A 17,414-nucleotide genomic window follows, 5' to 3' on the forward strand; every position below is an offset into this window, starting at 1 on the left:
GAAGTGCGTGAATGTATCTCCAGTGTGCAAAGAACCTTTTTCATTTGTATCATTAAATATCTCATGCATCCAATATTGAATATGGTTGGTAAAAAGCTAAAGGCTTCTATTGAGGGAGTTGCAAGGAAGAGGCTAGCCATTTCATTTGAAACGAGTGGCAATAATAACGAAGCTTGATGCGCGTCAGAAAGTGGTGAGCGTTGCACATTCAGTACCATTTATAAACAGAAAGATCGAGCAGCAGGACCCAAATATTGAACGTTGCACAAAGTTTGCAAATCAATTGAATGATGCCATACAGTGCTACTGCATCATTTATGATGAAAAAAAGAAGAAAACTGTGCAATCGTCATTAGGTCGCTTCTTTTGGCCAGTTTCTAATACATAAATCTCTCTCTCTCTCTCTACAGTACTGTACATATTCTCTCCATTTTATTAAATGTTTTTTTTTCAGTACAAACCAATGTGTGTTACTTATACAAGCCTTAAACATACAAATGCACTTATATAAACCTTCAATATACTTATATAGGCCTTAAACATAAATTATAATACAAAATATAGCACTAAATCAACTTACAAACAAATTCAACTTATGAACAATCGCTCGGAACCAATTGCGTTCGTAAGTTGAGGAGTGTCTGTATTGTGTGACGAACGAGATACCACTAGTAGGCGAATCTATTCAGAAGTAAGCCCCCCATCCACGAGCGCGAGTGCCCTCTAGTGTCTTGTACTCACACATGCATGTGCATAAACTTTTTAACGTCAAATTAAAACGATTCTATTTCTGCTTTTCTGTGCTGTGTGATCCTACTATATATGCTTAAAAGTTTAACCGTGCCACATGGGAGTTTGGTGTTCATTTTGAGGAAGTTGACGCGAATATTGTGAGCTTGAACCTCTTTTGTTATTGTTAGCTTGAACCTCTTTTGCTATTGTTAGCTTGAACCTCTTTTGTTATTGTTAGCGTGAACCTCCTTTGCTATTGTTAGCTTGAACCTCTTTTGTTATTGTTAGCTTAAACCTCCTTTGCTATTGTTAGCTTGAACCTCTTTTGTTATTGTTAGCTTAAACCTCCTTTGCTATGGTTAGCGTGAACCTCTTTTGTTATGGTTAGCTTGAACCTCTTTGCTAGCTTGAACCTCTTTTGACGTTGTTAACTGGGTTTAGTCGTTCGTTCTTCGGTTGTAGTTTCACAATACAGGCGAAGAACTACAAACTAATCGTTTGTACACTGCGCCCGCTTTAGTAGGAAGGATTTGCGACTCGATCGTTTGTGATGTGACGTCAAAACAAATCCGAAAACGAGGAAGTCGTTGTCGACGTAAACATGGAGGCGCTCCACCGAGAAGTTCTCCAGAAGCTCCGTTTGTATTTATGCAAGGAGCTCCTGGTGTCCGAGAGCCTGTTGGCCTTTCTGTACCAGGAGGACGTGCTGACAGCCCCGCAGGTGGACGACATTTTGGCCGAGAGAACCGAGTGGAAGCGCTGCCAGAAGCTGCTGGAACTTCTGCCCAGGCGCGGCCCCGATGCTTTCGCCGCCTTCCTCGGAGCTCTGGACGACTTCCCGTGGGTTCGAGAGCGACTGCTGCAAGAGGAGCTCAACGCCCGGGCCCAATCGGGGCCATCGGGGGTCCCCGTCGGACCCCCCGAGTCTCCGATGATAGCCGGTAAGACGTCCATCTTCTCCCTCACTGCACTGGAAGATGTAGTATACCAGTAGGACTATGGATATGAAAATGTGCCAAAAGAAGTGAACATATTCAACTTGTAACTCAGTCAAAAAATAACTTTATGAGCTTTATGACATCACAACTCCTTCAAAATAAGTCTTGGAATTAATATCACTTTTTATTCCATTTTTGCTCGATTTGAAACGAGCGAGTTTGTTCGGAGGAAGAACGAGACCAAGTAAAATTGGCGATTGTTTGTTTTTGTCACAGACGGGGACCTTGGAGTCCCATCGGACCGGCAGCTTTCGCACCTGGCGTCCGCCCTGGGCGCCGATTGGGAGTCGGTGGCGTTGGAGCTGGGCGTGTCGTCCGCCGCCCTCTTCCGTTGCCGCGCTGACCACGCCCTCTGCTCCCGCGACGCCGCGCTGGCCGCGCTCTTGCTCTGGAGGCGCTCGCGGGGGAAGGAGGCCACGGCGGCGCGACTCCGGCGAAGCCTGCGGGCCGCCGGCGTCCACCCGTCGGTCCTCGACGACATCATGACACGCTGACCCGTTTCACGGATGCTTTCGACGTGCGCTCGAATTTCGGAGGCCGTCGCGATCGTCGAGGACGGACGGGGCGACCCTCAGTCGTCGCATCGGCGGAAGAAGTAGAAATGGTAATCCGTGAAGAGTGCCCCCTGGAAGTGATGGTCGGTACTGCAGTCGGCTTGGCCCTGCGCACGGGTCACAGGGCGACTTCAGGAAATACTCGCGCCGGAATGGGCGCGGGCATTCGCGTGCTTACGGCCACCGTGGCGCGAAAGTGGTACGATCCCCGGTAGAGGCGGGCCACGCGGAGCGGCCACTCGTGTTCCCCCTGCGAACAAACGCACGAGTGGGTGGAGTCGCGTTCGTCCGGGCCGACCCGAAGCGGCGGCGTTCACCTGCGTGTTCAACGGGTAGCGATGGGCGCCCGCCAGGTTTCTGTCGTGCGGTCCCGCGCAGGTGGACGACTCGTGAGAAGCGCACAGGTGCACCACCAACAGCTCGGTGGAACTGAACACACACAAGAGGTCAAGCGCGCACCCGCGTGCGTCTTGGCCATCACCGTCGTCCGGCCTCACTTCATCAGGAGCGTCACTCGCATGTTGACGGGGACAAACGGACTGACGGGGACTTGAAAGACGAAGCGCTCGGGTCTGAAGACCGGCACACGCGGCCGGAGTGAAAAACGGGGTGGAGGCGGCGGCGCGGTGGGGCGGCGGCGGGGCGGCGGCGGCGGCCCGCTTACCCGCACTCGTCTGGCACGCAGTAGCGGCTGTCGATCACCTGCCGGTTCTCTTTAATCACAAACGACTCGATGGTGGTGTTGGTCCCTGCCGCGCACACGCGTACGGCTGTTTGCGTCGGCCGCAAAATGTCGCGGGGGCGCCGTGGTACGTACAGTCCGTGGAGCTTTGGATGTTCTGCAGGAAGTCGTCTCGATCTCGTTTCTCTGTGCCACAAAATAAATGCCATCCATTATCTCAAATGCTCCAGCTAATATTTTGACCTGCCAAAATAACTTTTTTCAAGATGTTTTTATGTAATATTTAGAATTCTGTATTTAATTGGTGAATACAATGCAGGCTATATGTTGTTCAAACATAAAACATGTTTGCTTTAGTGCTGAATGAGTTTTCAAAATAAAACTGGCTATGTACATTTTGCTTCGTTTTTTTCCCCCAAAATGGCAACCCTAAAGCAACCGCTAACATAAATGAAGAAAAAAAACCCGGATACATTACGCCCTGAGGGTCGCCCAAATTGCGCAGGGAAAAAACGGGGTCCCGCCCCACGGCCACACACTCACCCGCCGGCGTGGCGTCCAAGCGGGCGTCGTCCTCGGCTGGCGAGGGACAGCAGTACTCGGTGTTGCAATACAACAGGTGGCAGAAGTGCATGTCGGGCGGCCAGGGCCCAGGGGGGGAAATGGGCGGAGCTGAAAGCGCAAATTCATCCATTTTCATGACACTTCAACAAGACACCAGCGAAAGAGGGCTTTTACCCGTGCTGCCGCCGCTCGCCGTCGGTGGAATCTCGCTGCTGTTGCTACCCAGACAAAGGGGGAAAAAAACAGTCACGGGCCTTCAAATCAAGATGGCGCTAACTCAACGGGGATCTCAAGACCGTGTGCGGTCGATTGGTTGCCGGTCTTTTGGTCACCCCGACCGCAACAACGGGCGACCAAAAGAGCGGCGACAAAACAAGGTAAAACAACACGGTCTACGCATGAATAAAAGCCAACAATGAGCAGTTTCACTGAGCCGACGTGTGAGTGCAGAAGACTTTGTATGTACATGCGCTGTCCCTTTAAGAAGCGACGTCCGTCAGGGTCTTAACAAGTTCTCCAACAAAAAACAATACAAGTCCGGGAAATTTGGAGCTTTTCTTTAGCCTAATAATGACTAGGGCATTAAGTATGACTAAATAGTCATTCGCAGTTTGTATTTAGGGAATTTGAGCAACCATTTAAATGGTAATTATCACTTACCTTCCGGGCGACCAAAAGACCGGCGACCAATCGACCGTGTACCCTCAAGACGCATTGTCGAGCGAGTGCGAGCATTTACCTGACGCCAGAAGAATCCAGGTTGTGTCGGGTTACTTCCAGAAGGTGGATGGCGCCGATGGTGACGATGCTGTGGAACACACGTCGTCGCTGCCATTACTTTGCGTCGGCTCGTGGGTAATTTAGATCATTTAGACAGAAAGATGACCGGGGGAGCCGGATGGGCGCTCACCAGACGGCCACGGCAAGGCACAGCGCCAGGACGCCGGCCCGGAAGGCCCCCCGCGACAGGCAGCCGTCGCTTTTAGGCCGCACGTCCGGAATCGGCAACGCCGAGGCGGTGCTTTGTTTTCTGGACGTTCTATCGGGAGGAGGCGGAGCGCTTTTTACCGGACGGAGGCGCGAGCGACGACGTGGACCGGAGGGAGGAGGGCGAGGAGGAAGTACCCCGAGGAGCGCAGACTTCCCGTCAGACTCTTGAGCTTGGCCAGGCGCCGCTTCCAACCCTCCAACTCGGTCACGCGGGTCTCCAGGCTGTCGGCCATCTTGGAGAGCTGCTGCACCGCGCCCACGTTCTCCATGAAGATCTGCTCCTGGAGGAGGAATGGAAGAGAGGGGGTGAGGAAGAGGAGACGGCCTTGCTTTTGGAGAAGAGCAGGGGCGGACCTTGTCCACCACCAGGAGGTTGTCGATCTTGTGGCCGTCGTGACACGTGACGTCTCCCACCTCCTTGACGGCCGAAGGGAGGAGCTCCTTTACCTCCTGAGCCAGCACGCCTGAAAGGTGGCACGGGCGCATTGAGGGCGCTTGCCCGTTGGTGACCACGCCTCCCCGGCCGCGTCTGACCCGTGCGCTGCGTGTGTTCGATGCCCATCTTGGAGGCAAATTCGGGTCTGTAGTCAAACTCCACCAGTCGCATCTGCGTGATCCGCCTCAGCTGCTCCTCGGGATCCACCTGCCGCGACAGCGAGATTGGAAGCCAACCCGGGCCCGGCCGGCCTCAGGCCCCGCCTCCCGCTCTCCGCCCGCCGCACCTGGCGAATGTTCCGCTTGGCGCGCCGGTCCGACGGCTGCATGACTCGCCCCATGACGGTGGCGTTGCCGCAAACCACCAGCGCCTCGTCCGGGGCGTCCGTGTTGATGCCCACCCGGCCGTGACACGCCACGGCGTCCCGCTCCGCCCCGCGCCGCCACAGGCTGTCGCCGTCCATCTCGAACTGACCCGGGTTGGAAGCCTGCGAGCGCGCCGAGGAGGCCGTCAAAAAAAAACGACCACGGAAAAGGCGCCGCGAGCGAGCCTTCACCCTGACGATGAGTCTCTCGGACACCAGGGCGGCCAAGAGGAGGGAGGGCTCGCCGTCTCGGCCTTCCTCGCCGTCTCGGCCTTCCTCGCCGACGACGGCGTACAAGCCCACCACCATCTGGAAATATCTGCACGGGGACGGTTAGCTTGCGCTTTGGCACAATGGCGCTAGCCCTCCATCACCTCTGGTCGGGGTTGGGTCGTCCTTTCTTGCGCATGTTGTTGGCGGTGGTCTCGGCGAAGTGGAGGCGTCCCAACGTCACTTTGCTTAGTCCGTCGCTCGCCACGGCGACCCTGCCAGAAGGGAAGCGCGTCAGGTCTCCGCGGACCGCCGTCACCGCGCCGTCGCCCACCTGACGGGCCGCAAGGGTTTCTTGCTGCGGTCGGCCTGGGACTGCTCCATCGTCACGCGGCGCTCGGGAGATTCCATCTGGCGGGAACGCCAAAGCCGGCTAGCGCCAAAGCGGGCTAACCCGCGCCGAGCAGAAGGTCGAGTACCTTGATCCCGAACACTTTGATTTCCAGGCGGTCCGGCCGACGGGTGCCGTTCGGCGTTCTGACGTACGTGGGCTCGGCGGCCGCCCCCACGTGGACCGTCACCTGGAAGTGGTTCTTCTTCTGGCACACGAAGGCCTCGTCCGCTGGAGAGAAGTTGAAGCCTTTGTCCGTTTCCACCGACAAGACCGGAGGAAGCCTGAGCGGGTGGGAGGGAGGGAGGGAGGGAGGGGGCCATCAGCGGCCAAGGAACGCCAGTCACCCCGTCTTTCTCGCGGAACGGGAACGCTCACATGGTGCGGAAGTTCACATCCAGGATGGGGTTCCAGTCGTCGGGTCGGAACCCGGTCCACGTCAGGGAGCCGCCGGCCACGGGGCCTCCTCGGGTCCCGTCGGCCTCGCCGCCGAGCGCCGCTCCGTCCGGTCCCGACGACCAATTCTGGGACTCGCTTCTTTTCCTTTTGCTTCTGTCGGCGAAGCCGCGGACAAATGCGGAGATTTTCGCCAGCCCGGACTCTCGTCCGCCCACTTTTCCGACCCCACGAGGAGCGCTCACCGGGAGTGGCAAGGGGAGGCCGGGCGGTTGGCGAAAAGCGGCGGCGGCGGCGGGCCCGAAGTCATCCCGGCCACGCCGTAGCCGTCGTACGCGGGGGCGTGGCCGCCATCCACGGGTTGGGCGGACCGATAGCAAAGCTCCGTTTGGAAATCTGTCGGACCACGAGCTAACGTTAGCCCCGGGCCGGCGTTCGGGCTAGGCGTCACGACGGGACAACCGCTGACCTGAGATCTGCTCCGGCGAGCATATCTCCGACTCTGGCGGCGACTCGGGGAGCGCGCTGGCGACCAAACACAATCACATGAGGGACAACGAGTCAAGGTGCCCGCCGGCGAGGACGTCTCACAAAGCGTTGAAGTCGCTGCTGAGGTACCGCTCCAGGATGCTGGTGTCCACTTCCACCGAGCTGTCCAGAACTTGCCTGACGTCGTGACCTGCGCGGGCATCCCGTCGGTCGCGCTCGTCAAGACGGACGTCCCCGAACGAGGATCGTCGCGGGTGGAACGTCCACGGCCGTCAAAAGCGGACGAGCGTTCGGCGACCCGCCCAAAATTCGGCGCCGTACTCACCCCGGAAGAACTGCCGCAGGGCCTCCTTCTCGCCGTGCACGGCCGCGGGCTCCATGCTGGCCAGCGGGTGACGCTTCAAATGGAAAGGGATGCGCGTGAGTGTCGCTCGGCAACGGGAAAGACGGACATGTCCGCCTACGTGGCGCCGTGGTCCCGAAACGGGCCCGAAGTCACACGGGCGCCATTGAGAGGCAGACGCGTTTGTTCCGGCTCACTTGCCTTTCTGTCCAAAATGGCCGCCGAGGCCGGAGTCCCGGGATTCGTCCGTCGGTCGGATCGGCGGCGGCGGCGGCGATGGCCCTCGGCCGCGACCCGCGAGGGACTCGGGACTTTCTTGCGGATTGTCTTCCTTTATGTATGCTTTTAGGCTCCGTTTGGGCGTCCTCCGCGGGTTCTTTTCTCGGTGCGCGGCGCCTTTCTCGTTTGTGTCAGGCGGACTTTGAGCTTTGGACAGGAAGTAGGCGTGGCATACAGGTGCTCTCATATCAATTGTGTCACTCAAGTGAGGAAGGGACCTTGCTAAATCTGACCGAGAAGGCGCAGAATGGTCACCAGTCATTCTATTATGTCAGTTTGTCAAGGCCGTAGTGTTGGGGGCGGTTTTTGCTACGAGCAAAGTGGGCAATGTGGGCGATTCCCCAGGGCACAAACTATCAGAGACCTCAAAATGTTTTTCGTCCAGACTATTCTCCCTATTTTCCATGTCAAATCTGTGGTAAAGTTTGCAGAGGGGGCGAGGTTGTTATTATTAGTCACAAGCTGTCAAGCGTATCAGGTGGGGAAAACGATGAGATTGGTCGCCAGACAATGACAGGACAACCTTTTGATTGTTTACATTTGCGGAAGTGTATGATAGCCCTCTCGGGGGTGATTTTGGCTGACTCGAGCAAAGCTTGAAATGGCGATTATGAGAACTGCGAGGCTGAAAGGCTCAAAACACATCCACAAATCCAATGAATGCGTCTCGCGTCGATGTCGCGTCGGAATCCGATTCGAGTCACATTGACATCTGTCAGATGTTTGACGAATCATGAGGAAGAGCCCAGCCTGGTCATGTGACAGCCAAAGATCGTCTCCGACACCGAGATGCCCGTCCGTTCGTGAGTTGCTTTTGCCATCTCAGCGGTGTGCTAGCACACGAAGCGAATGGCTTTCCAATACGTCCAAATGACGTTGGGCTTGCCGCCGAGTTCCCTCGAGACCATTTTGAGCTCTGACAGCTCCGAGGACCGGGTGACGCATGCGTTCCTGCTCGGGAGTGAGACTCTTCATGTGAATAGACGAGCTTAGAAGCTAACCGGCTAAACGACGCCATTTAGTTGGATGACAATCCAGCATCGTCGTCACTCTGACGAGCATATTTACCTTGTTTGAGGGCGCCGTGCTCGTGTCGAGAAGCAACTCCGTCTTTTTTTTTTCCTTCAAAGAGTATCGACCTGCGTCCTTTGATTTCTCGGCTGTGTCCACCCCTCCCTCCGGCGGTACCACCCCCCTGGGATCGGAAGCCGATGTGAGCTACGCAGGAGGCACCTTCCGACGTGCTAAGTGTTAGCCTCTTCGGCGCGGGGCCGGGGGGCGGAGGCCGGCCGCTAGGCCGGTAGGCAGCAAGACAAGCAGGCAGACTAGTCAAGCCACTAACCAGCTCGTCGTCACCCATCGCGCGGCTGCCATGGCGGCAGCGGGCGGCGGCGGAAAAAGCTTCTCTTTCAAGGTGGTTCTCTTGGGGGAAGGCTGCGTCGGAAAGACGTCCATGGTCCTGCGATACTGCGAGAACAAATTCAACGACAAACACATCACGACACTTCAGGTGAACGACCGATGGGGGGTGACAGGGCTCACAAAAGTAGTTAGGATCCACTTTTAATGGAATCGAACCTGCGCATTTCTTATAAAATTGGTCAAAACAAGTTGGTTGGCAGGTAAGTGGAACACCAGGGCGGGGATCCGACTTGTCCAAGCGACACCGATTTAAGTTTGCACTTGACAACATTCCTTCTGAACTATCAGTTCGTAAACTAAGTTGTCTTTTGAGGCCTGAGGTGCGTACTTCCAAAGGTCGTCCGAGGTTGCCCCACGTCGAGAAAAGAAGGGAGCGCCATCTGGTTAAACGGGAACACGCTCGTAGGAATGGCTTTCCAAAATAACCAATGGATTTAGGTTGACGGTAACACCCGAGGGAAAGTTTTTCCAAAGCCTGTTTGGCTTCAAGGAAATCGGGAAAAATGTCTTCTGAATGATGGCATTGTTCTCAAAGCAATCCTTTAAAATGGAGAAGAAGAAAAAAATCATTTGATTTCAAGGTCGCTCGTCTTTTGCGTCCAGGCGTCTTTCCTGACCAAGAAGCTCAACATCACGGGCAAGCGGATCAACTTGGCCATCTGGGTAAGACGTCGTCGTCGGTGGCGGCTTCGGCATCCCGTGGCGCTCGCCGGCTCATGCGACGCCTCGGCGTGTGCGCGCAGGATACGGCGGGTCAGGAGCGTTTCCACGCTTTGGGGCCCATCTACTACAGAGACTCCAACGGCGCCGTCCTCATGTACGACATCACCGACCAAGACTCCTTCCAGAAGGTAACCCACGTCGTCGGACGTTTTTGCCCATCTGAGCTACTTTGCGTCTCAGGTGAAGAACTGGGTCAAAGAACTGAGGAAGATGCTGGGCAACGACATTTGCTTGTGCATCGTGGGTAAGTAAGTAGTGGCCGAAAATAGACCCCACCCCCACAAAGGCAACTTTCGCCCCGTGTCGCGGCAGGTAACAAAATCGATTTGGAGAAAGATCGCAACGTCTCCAACGAGGAGGCGGAAAGGTGAGCGACGCCGGCGATCTCGCCGTCCGCCTCTTTTTTTAACCCGTCGCTCGCCGTAGTTACGCCGAGTCGGTGGGGGCCAAACACTACCAGACGTCGGCCAAGCTCAACAAAGGCATCGAGGAGCTCTTCTTGGACTTGTGTAAAAGTAAGACGCGCCGTTTACCGTTTCAAATTCTTCGGCGTCCCATCCACCCGCGCGCACATGGACTTGGAATTGACGTCAGTGCGCGTGTCCGACCAGGAATGATGGAGGCGGCTCAAGCCGAGGAGAGGTCCAAGGGAAACAGCGGCGGCGGAGGCGGCCCGTCGGCGTCCGGCCGCAGGGGCGTTCAGATCGTGGACGACGATCCACGGGCCGCGCCCGCTGGGGGATGCTGTTCGTCTGGCTAACTTTTTTTTTGCGCTAAGGATTGGGAAGCTGGCCAAAGCACCCTTTTTTTCCCTCGTCTCGTTAAGTTGTCGGGGCGCCGCCGCACGGCGCCCCCATTGTTGAGGAAGACGGACGGAGAGGGCGGCGGCTTGAAGTTCAAGCACAAATGGGTCGCCTTTGGGAAACATTCCTCCTGTTTAATAAACGCGCGGGTGAGCGTGCTTGATGGCAAATGGCTTTGTTTGATAATTAAAAAAAATGTTCATTAAACGCTTCTTTAAGGATTAAAATGCTGTTTTTTTCGCGAGAAAGGGTCGTTAGCGCTTCATCTATCTCAAGTGTCTTTATTCCAAACTCCCCAAAATACAATGCCAACTTCACCTTTTGCCAGGAAGTCAAAAGTAGCTTTTATGGCTTAGGTCAACAAACAAAAAAAACAGTAGTTGCACTTTCTTCAGTGCGAAAAGACAAGGCACGCGCAGCGCTAATACAGGGGGGCGTTGTGCAGCTCCTGATACTTGGGGGGCTGGGGCTTGAAGATGGTGGGCACCAGCAGCATGGCGCGGCGCCCGCCGGGACGCAGCTGGTGGATGAGCACCGACGACAGGATCAGGCCGAGCAGCTGGAAGGGAAGCGGGGACGGCGTTAGCCGCGGCGCCTGGCTTTCCCAGCCGACCCGCCTCGCTTACCGCCAGGGCCCCCAGCGCGAAAGTGGTCCCGATGACGACGTCCATCGCCAGGAGGGAGTAGCGTTTCACCAGCGGGAAGCACGGCTGTGCGCAAGTCACCCGTCAGCGCGGTACCGGCGCCTCGCGGCTCGCCCGAGCGCAACTTACCTGGCGGTACACCGACTTCTTCACGCGGAAAAACAACTGCAACACAATAAACCAGTCAGGAGGCGGAGCCTCGGCGCGACGCCACCGCTCCCCGTCGGACGGCTTACGACGTAATCGACGAGATGGCATTTTCCCTGCGGCGCCGTCACCACGTCACACGCGCACGAATCCGGGATGTCCTGGCGCCAGTCGGCGTAGCTGAAGGCGCCGCAACACTGCAACTGCAAACGCACGTCGCCGTTTAGTGACGTCCGCCACGCGCGCCAAACCTCCGGCCATCTCACCGTTTCCTGGATGTCGTCGAAGACCCTTCGAGTCTTCGGGTCAGCTACGTCCAACGGCAGCAGTTGGCGGACCGCGTCGGCCATCGTGGCTTCCACCTAAACCAAAGGCGGCGGCCATCACCACACGGCGGCGGCGGCGGCGCGAAAGGCGTCGGGGGACGCGCTCACCTCGGGACGCACGGCCGCCAGCGGGATGGCCAGGCGGAACGTCATCAGGGTGCCGATCACCATGCACACCAGAAACTGCGCGCAAAACCCGGGAATTAGCCGGGCGCTCGTCGTTCGGAGAGGCGACTTACCTACGGCGCGACCCACTCACCGCGATGAGGGCGGCCATTCTCTGGCGGTGCGCGCCGTACGCGCCCACGGCGGCGATCGCCATGGTGAGCAGGCCCACCACGTACAGCGTGGTCAGGACGGTGAAGCGGCCCGCCATCTGCAAAGCGCCACGGCGCCGTTAAAACCTGGCGGCCACGGGCCACGGGCGACCGAAACGTTCGGGTGGCGAGCGGCGAGCCTGGTTATTTACCGGGGCGTCGTGAAAGTGGGTGACCAGCTGCAACAGCAAGGCAAAGGTGACGATGAGGCCGCCTAAAACCTGAAAGTTCACAAGGGGAGGAGTCACATTAGGCCACATTTGGATAAACAAACAATCATCGGACACCTGTCGGTTGAAAAGGTCGGAAATATGGAAAATAATCAATGGCGCAATCCTCGGGGTTGAAATTTGGAGTTGGACGAACTCAAATGTCGCTTCCGGGGGGGGGGGGGTTGTTGTTTCGAGAAAGCGGAAGAAGCAACATGTCGACGACGAGAACATTTGAGGCGGAAAGAAGAGAGCAACTTCTAACTCACCGCGAAGAAAACGTTGGCCACAAAAAAGCTGATTTTGACGCAGCTGTTGACTTTCGTCATGATGGGTTCGGTTTGACGAGCACGTCCAAACATGTGGAGGGACTGAAGAGTTCGAAAGAGGACGACAAGTTGAAGAGACGTTTCCTACTGAACGACCGCGTGACGACTGAAGAAAGCAAAAGGAAGAAAGGAAGACGGAAGAGGGCGGGACAAACATTTAAGGGGCGGTCCTTCCCCAAAATGACTACCTGACCGAGCAAAGTTGGTCATTTCCGGCTTTTGGAAGCTCTCGCCTGCGCTGCTGTTATCGGCCACAAGAGGGCACTAACACTCGGCAGCTAATTGTGAATCGTTATATACTACACGACGTACTACTAATCCCAATTGAAAATGAAGAAAAACGCTCCAACTACAATCGGAGTACGTATAATGTTCAAAACTACCGATGCCTTCTGAACAAGTGGGTTTTAAGTGCAACTCGTCCTTTTGGCCATCAGGTGGCGCTCAAGCGTTGCTTTCTTTATTCTCCGCGCTTCAAATGTCATAAAGCACAGTGAGGTCTGGCGGCTCCGTTTTCCGTCGGGGAAATTATCTTTGGGCGACATTTTGGAGACATTTTGCTGCCGTCCTCGTCGACAGGCTTCCTTCATTTTGGCGAGGACGCGAGGAGACGTCCTCCGCCGCCGCCGCCGTCCTCCGCGCCCTTGTCACTCGCGGATGAAGGATGCGGGGCGCCGGGGGATGCTTGCTCCTTCTTCCGCTCGTGCTCTGCGGCTCGACATCCTCACGTGAGTGACAACTCGTCGTCGCTAATTAGCCTCAATTAAATGCTAAAGCTATGCTAGCTTGCCCCGTTAACACCTGACCAGGTCTGGGCGATTAGAGCTATTTTTGCCCATCGACAAAAACAGCTGCACAAATATGGGAGGATGCAAATATTTAAAACAACAACAACAACGATTACAGCTCATTTTCTTGCTCATTTGTGCTGTTTGTTTGGAAGTGAAGTTGAAATGACTTGTGCTCATTTGGAGAGTATTTCATCGAGAGAGCCACGTGATTGGACGCTTGCTTCTCCGACGTGTCCGCAGAGTCGGCGTCGGGTCAAGCGGGGCCTCGCGCGGTCCACCCCTCGGACTCGGACCCGCGGTCGCACGGCGGCGCGGACGATCGCCGTCATCATCGACACGGTGACGGCAAGGTTCCGGTGGAGCACGCCGCCGTGGCCGCGCGACACCTGGTCACCGTGGTGAGAAGCCGTCCGTCGTCGGTTCGTCCGCCCGCCCGCCCGCCATTGGCGTGACTCCTCCTCGCCGTTTTCCTAGTTTCTGGCCTCGGACGTGCGGCGTCTGAACGCGGCTCTCCTCCGATGGTTCCGCGGCGGCGTGGCGGCGGCGTTGGGGGTCCCCGTCGGCCTGATCCACATCAACGGGCTGGACGTGAGCGAACGCGCCTCTCCGTCCGATTGACTTTGTCCGGCGGCCCGTCCATCGATTGTCGCCCGGGGCAGGAAGAGAAAAACGGCGTGGAGATCTTCGTGTCCTCGCGGCGAGCGGACGCTTCCGAGCCGCGGCCGGCGCTGGACGTGCTCCGATCGCTGAACGTCGGGCTGCTCCGTCGTCACCTGGCGCACTTGGGGATCACCCAAGTATCCGTGCAGGTTGGCAAAAACTGCACAACGTGCTAACGTGCTAATGTGAATGCGGGGCGGACGTCCGGGAAAGACCCAGATTTGGAGTTGGAGGTCAATATTGGAATTGTTTCCTAGAAGAAGGCTCTGCGGGAGAACGCGTGGGGACAGGAGCCCTTCTACACCACCGTCCTCTTCCTCGCCGTCTTCGTCGTGGCCGTGGTTTGTTCGACGGTACGTGACGACAGTCGACGGCGCTTCCAAGAAACGTCCGGTTGGGCCGAATTTCCCATTTTTTTCATCAGCTTCTACTCGGCCTGAAGACGACTTCCGGCGGGCACCCGAAAGCTCCGCCCCCGGCCTACGGCGGCAAGGCGGACGCGAGCCACGACGAGCCGGCCCCGACGTCGACCCCGACGGCCCCCGGTCCCTCCGCCGTCCCCCCGCCGTGGTAAGCTCTCGCCGCGCACGTGCTCGTGTACTCCGCGTTGACGCCCTGTCGCCCCCTCCCTAAAGCCCCGCCCTTCTTCGGGAAGCAGACCCCGCCCCGTCGGCCGCCGCCACCCCGGCGATGATCGAGCTCAAGCCGTGCCCCTCCCCTTTCCGGATGAAACGGCCAACGGGACTTCAAGAAAGGTCTGGCGAACGTTCCAATTAGCATCGATAGCGGTAGACGTCCAATCCATTCGAAGCCACTTTTTTTTGCGGGAGGCTGCGTGTTGGCCAGAGGAAGAACAAATGTCATCGGGTAACCTTCCGCCGTCCCCAGACGCGGCTCCAACGTCTCGCTCGTCTTGGACGTGTCGACGGCGGTCGGCGGCGCCGTCTCGACGGCCGGGAAGGACGCGGCCCGGGAGTACCTGGCGGCGGCCCGGCGCCCGCTCACGCCTCGGCGCCTGCGTCTCGCGGTCGCCGACACGCGCGCTCTCCACGACGAGTTCTCGGTGAGTGGCGCGGCGGCGTGCGCGGACCTCGGCCGGCCCGTTTTCACACCGGCGTCGGCGTGGCAGGAGATCCCCATGAACTTCACGGACGCGGCGCAAGTGGACGTTCCCAACCACGGAAGCAAGAACCGATACAAGAGCATCTTGCCCAGTGAGTCCCGCCCACTGGCGCCGAGACGAGCGCGTGGTCCGACGGCGTGCCCCGGTCTCTCGGCAGATCCTCATTCCAGAGTGGCGCTGCGGACGGGAAGGAACGGCGACCCGCTGACCTCCTACATCAACGCCAACTACGTCCGGGTCAGTCTACGAGAGGTTTCAAACTTTTTTTTTAAAAACACGAGCCAAGTTCCCACGGCGCTCCTTTCCTGCCAGGAAGTCGCGAGCGAGAACGTCAAGTTCCCTGGCTTTCCTCGCCAAATCAAAGTGTGTGTGCGCACGTGCGGCTAACGACCTTTGCGCGTGCCTCAGGGTTACCGCGGCGACCAGAAGGCCTTCATCGCCACGCAGGGCCCCATGGCTAACACCGTGGACGACTTCTGGTTGATGGCGTGGCAGGAAGCGGCGCCCGCCATCGTCATGATCACCAAGCTCAAGGAGAAGAACGAGGTCGGCGCCCGCCGCCAACGCCGCCGCCGTCGTCCCCGTCGGTTCTGAAGGCCGGCCTCTTCCCGACAGAAGTGCGTCCTCTACTGGCCGGAGAAGCGCGGCGTTTTCGGCCAGGTGGAGGTGGAGGTGGACGCCACGCGGGAGCGTCAACACTACACCGCCAGACGCGTCACGCTCAAGGTACGCGCGCGGCCGCCGGGCGTAGGCGAGCGGCACGCCGTAAATCCGCCGCTCGACGCCACGCGCAGCGCGGGGACGCTCACCACACGCTGCGCCACTTCTGGTTCACGGCGTGGCCCGACCACAAGACACCGTCGGCCACCGTGCCGCTACTGCGGCTGATGGAGGACGTGGAGGCGGCGCGGCGGGCGGCGCCGCGGGCGGGGCCCGTCGTCGTGCACTGCAGGTGACGAATATTTCATCGACTCGACGGGAGAGCGTCTCAAACGGCGTTTCTCCCCCGGCTTTCAGCGCCGGGATCGGGCGCACGGGCTGCTTCATCGCCGCCAGCGTGGGCGCCGAGCAGCTGGCGTCCGAGGGCGCCGTGGACGTGCTGGCCATCACCTGCCAGATGCGACTGGACAGGTGAGCGAGCGTCCGCCCCGGAGGGACGGCGGCGGCTCTCCGAGCGCCTTCAAACCCGGCGTCCGGCAGGGGCGGAATGATCCAGACGGCGCAGCAGTACGAGTTCGTCCACCGGGCCCTCGCCGCCCTGCAGGACGGCCTCTGACGCCCGCCCGGGCGAGTGAGGGAACGGCGCTAAGCTAACGCCGACCGCCGCCTTTCCGGTTCCCATTGGTGCTGGTTTCCTGGACTCTGGACGGCCCAGCTTTTCCAACAAAAGCGTCCCAGAGATGGGAAATCTTTCATCCGTGCCGTACCGTATTTCCCGGACTATAAGCGGCCGGGCCTTCGACTATTATCTATAGCAGGGGTAGGGAACCTATGGCTCGGGAGCCACATGTGGCTCTTTTGATTGGTGCATATGGCTCTGAGCTAAAATATGGAAAGCGGTGGTGAGAGAGCCGAGTCCCGAACGCACCAATAGGAACGTCACGTCGGCACTGTGGCATTGATTTTTCTTTCCATTAGTCTTCTGCATTCATTCTCTCATTGATACTCATTGAACTCATTGACATTCATTGATTAGCCACAGCTTAACAATGTTGTCAAAATAATGAAGAGACTTTTTGTACTTTAAAAGTTGTAAAATGACCCAAAAAAAATGCAAATTTTCATGTGTTTTGACTTTTAAATTGTGATTATGGCTCTGAAGGAATAATATTTGAAAATATGAATTGTTTATGGCTCTCTCTTTCAAAAAGGTTCCCGACCCCTGATCTAGAGTATGTTTTCGTACTTTCATCCGAAAAGCGGCTATGATAACACATGCCTATTTAGCCTGTTGTTGTCCATTTTACTATTGTTAGTGTAACCTGTACTGTAAAAAAAAAAGTACGACTTAAAGTTTGAAAAATACATGAATTAGCAGAAAAAAAATCATTATACACCGCCCACAATTCCATTTTTTTCAAGACACAAGAATTGGTGCCATCGTATGTATATTTATGCTTTTAATAAGAACTTTATTTTTCTACAGTTCATCCGTGAAGACATCCAAATGTGAGTGTCGTGCAAAAAACAAACAAAAAAATGTAAACAAGGCGGTCACGTGACCATGTTTGCTTTTGTCTGGAATTGACTGGAATGTTTCGCTGGTGCTATTAAAGTGCTTGGGAGAAAAAAACAGACTGGCTTGCTTCCAGTTTCCAGTGCGGCCTTTTCCGAACAAAGCTCCTCAAAGGCCTCCGCCGTACTTTGGCGGGAGCGTCTCGCTCTCGTCCGTCCCTCGCTTAGGAATGTCCAACAAAGGAAGGACGAAGGAAGGAAGGAAGGAAGGAAGGAGAAAGGCGTCGGCCTCCACGCTCGCAAACTCTCACCCGTGA

The 17,414-nt window shown here is 57.0% G+C and overlaps 5 protein-coding genes across 7 annotated transcripts; 3 read left to right on the plus strand and 2 right to left on the minus strand.

Moving 5' to 3' along the window:
* The first annotated feature begins 675 nt into the window (after nucleotides 1-675).
* cradd (CARD and death domain containing adaptor protein) lies at nucleotides 676-2,926 on the plus strand. The gene is made up of 2 exons (XM_077594117.1): nucleotides 676-1,673; nucleotides 1,947-2,926. Exons 1-2 carry the CDS (start codon nucleotides 1,334-1,336, stop codon nucleotides 2,222-2,224), a joined length of 618 nt encoding a protein of 205 aa, XP_077450243.1. The 5' UTR covers nucleotides 676-1,333; the 3' UTR covers nucleotides 2,225-2,926.
* myrfl (myelin regulatory factor like) lies at nucleotides 1,834-7,864 on the minus strand. Of its 2 annotated transcripts, XM_077594116.1 has the most exons (24): nucleotides 7,351-7,864; nucleotides 7,132-7,204; nucleotides 6,909-6,996; nucleotides 6,787-6,842; nucleotides 6,563-6,713; nucleotides 6,300-6,473; nucleotides 6,010-6,205; nucleotides 5,865-5,941; nucleotides 5,695-5,805; nucleotides 5,513-5,639; nucleotides 5,243-5,443; nucleotides 5,055-5,163; nucleotides 4,875-4,984; nucleotides 4,656-4,801; nucleotides 4,441-4,569; nucleotides 4,270-4,338; nucleotides 3,705-3,748; nucleotides 3,510-3,638; nucleotides 3,102-3,152; nucleotides 2,949-3,033; nucleotides 2,782-2,856; nucleotides 2,602-2,713; nucleotides 2,463-2,534; nucleotides 1,834-2,391 (listed from the first exon to the last, which is right to left on the minus strand). In XM_077594116.1, exons 2-24 carry the CDS (start codon nucleotides 7,184-7,186, stop codon nucleotides 2,302-2,304), a joined length of 2,457 nt encoding a protein of 818 aa, XP_077450242.1. In that variant the 5' UTR covers nucleotides 7,187-7,204; nucleotides 7,351-7,864; the 3' UTR covers nucleotides 1,834-2,301. The 2 variants fall into 2 exon arrangements, with proteins under 2 accessions (XP_077450242.1, XP_077450241.1); XM_077594115.1 differs by having other exon boundaries at nucleotides 2,463-2,713.
* A 546-nt stretch (nucleotides 7,865-8,410) lies between these two features.
* Nucleotides 8,411-10,603, plus strand: rab21 (RAB21, member RAS oncogene family). Its single transcript, XM_077594125.1, has 7 exons — nucleotides 8,411-8,938; nucleotides 9,454-9,513; nucleotides 9,594-9,701; nucleotides 9,754-9,817; nucleotides 9,886-9,940; nucleotides 10,000-10,088; nucleotides 10,185-10,603. The coding sequence occupies exons 1-7, from the start codon at nucleotides 8,801-8,803 to the stop codon at nucleotides 10,331-10,333; spliced, it is 663 nt and encodes a 220-aa protein (XP_077450251.1). The 5' UTR covers nucleotides 8,411-8,800; the 3' UTR covers nucleotides 10,334-10,603.
* A 38-nt stretch (nucleotides 10,604-10,641) lies between these two features.
* LOC144069060 (tetraspanin-8-like) lies at nucleotides 10,642-12,493 on the minus strand. Its single transcript, XM_077594124.1, has 9 exons — nucleotides 12,289-12,493; nucleotides 11,963-12,031; nucleotides 11,753-11,869; nucleotides 11,602-11,676; nucleotides 11,434-11,529; nucleotides 11,257-11,370; nucleotides 11,150-11,185; nucleotides 11,003-11,086; nucleotides 10,642-10,935 (listed from the first exon to the last, which is right to left on the minus strand). Exons 1-9 carry the CDS (start codon nucleotides 12,379-12,381, stop codon nucleotides 10,798-10,800), a joined length of 822 nt encoding a protein of 273 aa, XP_077450250.1. The 5' UTR covers nucleotides 12,382-12,493; the 3' UTR covers nucleotides 10,642-10,797.
* A 314-nt stretch (nucleotides 12,494-12,807) lies between these two features.
* On the plus strand, nucleotides 12,808-17,177 carry ptprr (protein tyrosine phosphatase receptor type R). Of its 2 annotated transcripts, none has more exons than XM_077594118.1 (15): nucleotides 12,808-13,076; nucleotides 13,380-13,537; nucleotides 13,614-13,727; nucleotides 13,799-13,948; nucleotides 14,057-14,152; nucleotides 14,224-14,369; nucleotides 14,435-14,554; nucleotides 14,688-14,862; nucleotides 14,929-15,013; nucleotides 15,080-15,159; nucleotides 15,331-15,468; nucleotides 15,538-15,648; nucleotides 15,717-15,874; nucleotides 15,940-16,053; nucleotides 16,123-17,177. In XM_077594118.1, exons 1-15 carry the CDS (start codon nucleotides 13,013-13,015, stop codon nucleotides 16,196-16,198), a joined length of 1,785 nt encoding a protein of 594 aa, XP_077450244.1. In that variant the 5' UTR covers nucleotides 12,808-13,012; the 3' UTR covers nucleotides 16,199-17,177. The 2 variants fall into 2 exon arrangements, with proteins under 2 accessions (XP_077450244.1, XP_077450245.1); XM_077594119.1 differs by having other exon boundaries at nucleotides 14,060-14,152.
* The last annotated feature ends 237 nt before the right edge of the window (nucleotides 17,178-17,414 follow it).

The sequence above is a fragment of the Stigmatopora argus genome, chromosome 23, assembly GCF_051989625.1.
Source record: "Stigmatopora argus isolate UIUO_Sarg chromosome 23, RoL_Sarg_1.0, whole genome shotgun sequence".
Taxonomy (NCBI): domain Eukaryota; kingdom Metazoa; phylum Chordata; class Actinopteri; order Syngnathiformes; family Syngnathidae; genus Stigmatopora; species Stigmatopora argus.

Coding starts and splice junctions, on each gene's coding strand:
- myrfl (XM_077594115.1), bottom strand. CDS start 7,186: ATGGAGCCCGCGGCCGTGCACGGCGAGAAGGAGGCCCTGCGGCAGTTC. Junction 6,714..6,786: donor CTCGCCGGAGCAGATCTCAG/GTCAGCGGTTGT, acceptor GTGGTCCGACAG/ATTTCCAAACGGAGCTTTGC. Junction 5,444..5,512: donor CCGAGAGACTCATCGTCAGG/GTGAAGGCTCGC, acceptor GCGCGCTCGCAG/GCTTCCAACCCGGGTCAGTT.
- ptprr (XM_077594118.1), top strand. CDS start 13,013: ATGCGGGGCGCCGGGGGATGCTTGCTCCTTCTTCCGCTCGTGCTCTGC. Junction 14,863..14,928: donor CTCTCCACGACGAGTTCTCG/GTGAGTGGCGCG, acceptor TCGGCGTGGCAG/GAGATCCCCATGAACTTCAC. Junction 15,875..15,939: donor CCCGTCGTCGTGCACTGCAG/GTGACGAATATT, acceptor CCCGGCTTTCAG/CGCCGGGATCGGGCGCACGG.
- LOC144069060 (XM_077594124.1), bottom strand. CDS start 12,381: ATGTTTGGACGTGCTCGTCAAACCGAACCCATCATGACGAAAGTCAAC. Junction 11,870..11,962: donor CCCACTTTCACGACGCCCCG/GTAAATAACCAG, acceptor GGCGCTTTGCAG/ATGGCGGGCCGCTTCACCGT. Junction 11,371..11,433: donor TCGACGACATCCAGGAAACG/GTGAGATGGCCG, acceptor GTGCGTTTGCAG/TTGCAGTGTTGCGGCGCCTT.
- cradd (XM_077594117.1), top strand. CDS start 1,334: ATGGAGGCGCTCCACCGAGAAGTTCTCCAGAAGCTCCGTTTGTATTTA. Junction 1,674..1,946: donor CGAGTCTCCGATGATAGCCG/GTAAGACGTCCA, acceptor TTTTTGTCACAG/ACGGGGACCTTGGAGTCCCA.
- rab21 (XM_077594125.1), top strand. CDS start 8,801: ATGGCGGCAGCGGGCGGCGGCGGAAAAAGCTTCTCTTTCAAGGTGGTT. Junction 9,514..9,593: donor GGATCAACTTGGCCATCTGG/GTAAGACGTCGT, acceptor GTGTGCGCGCAG/GATACGGCGGGTCAGGAGCG. Junction 9,818..9,885: donor CATTTGCTTGTGCATCGTGG/GTAAGTAAGTAG, acceptor GTGTCGCGGCAG/GTAACAAAATCGATTTGGAG.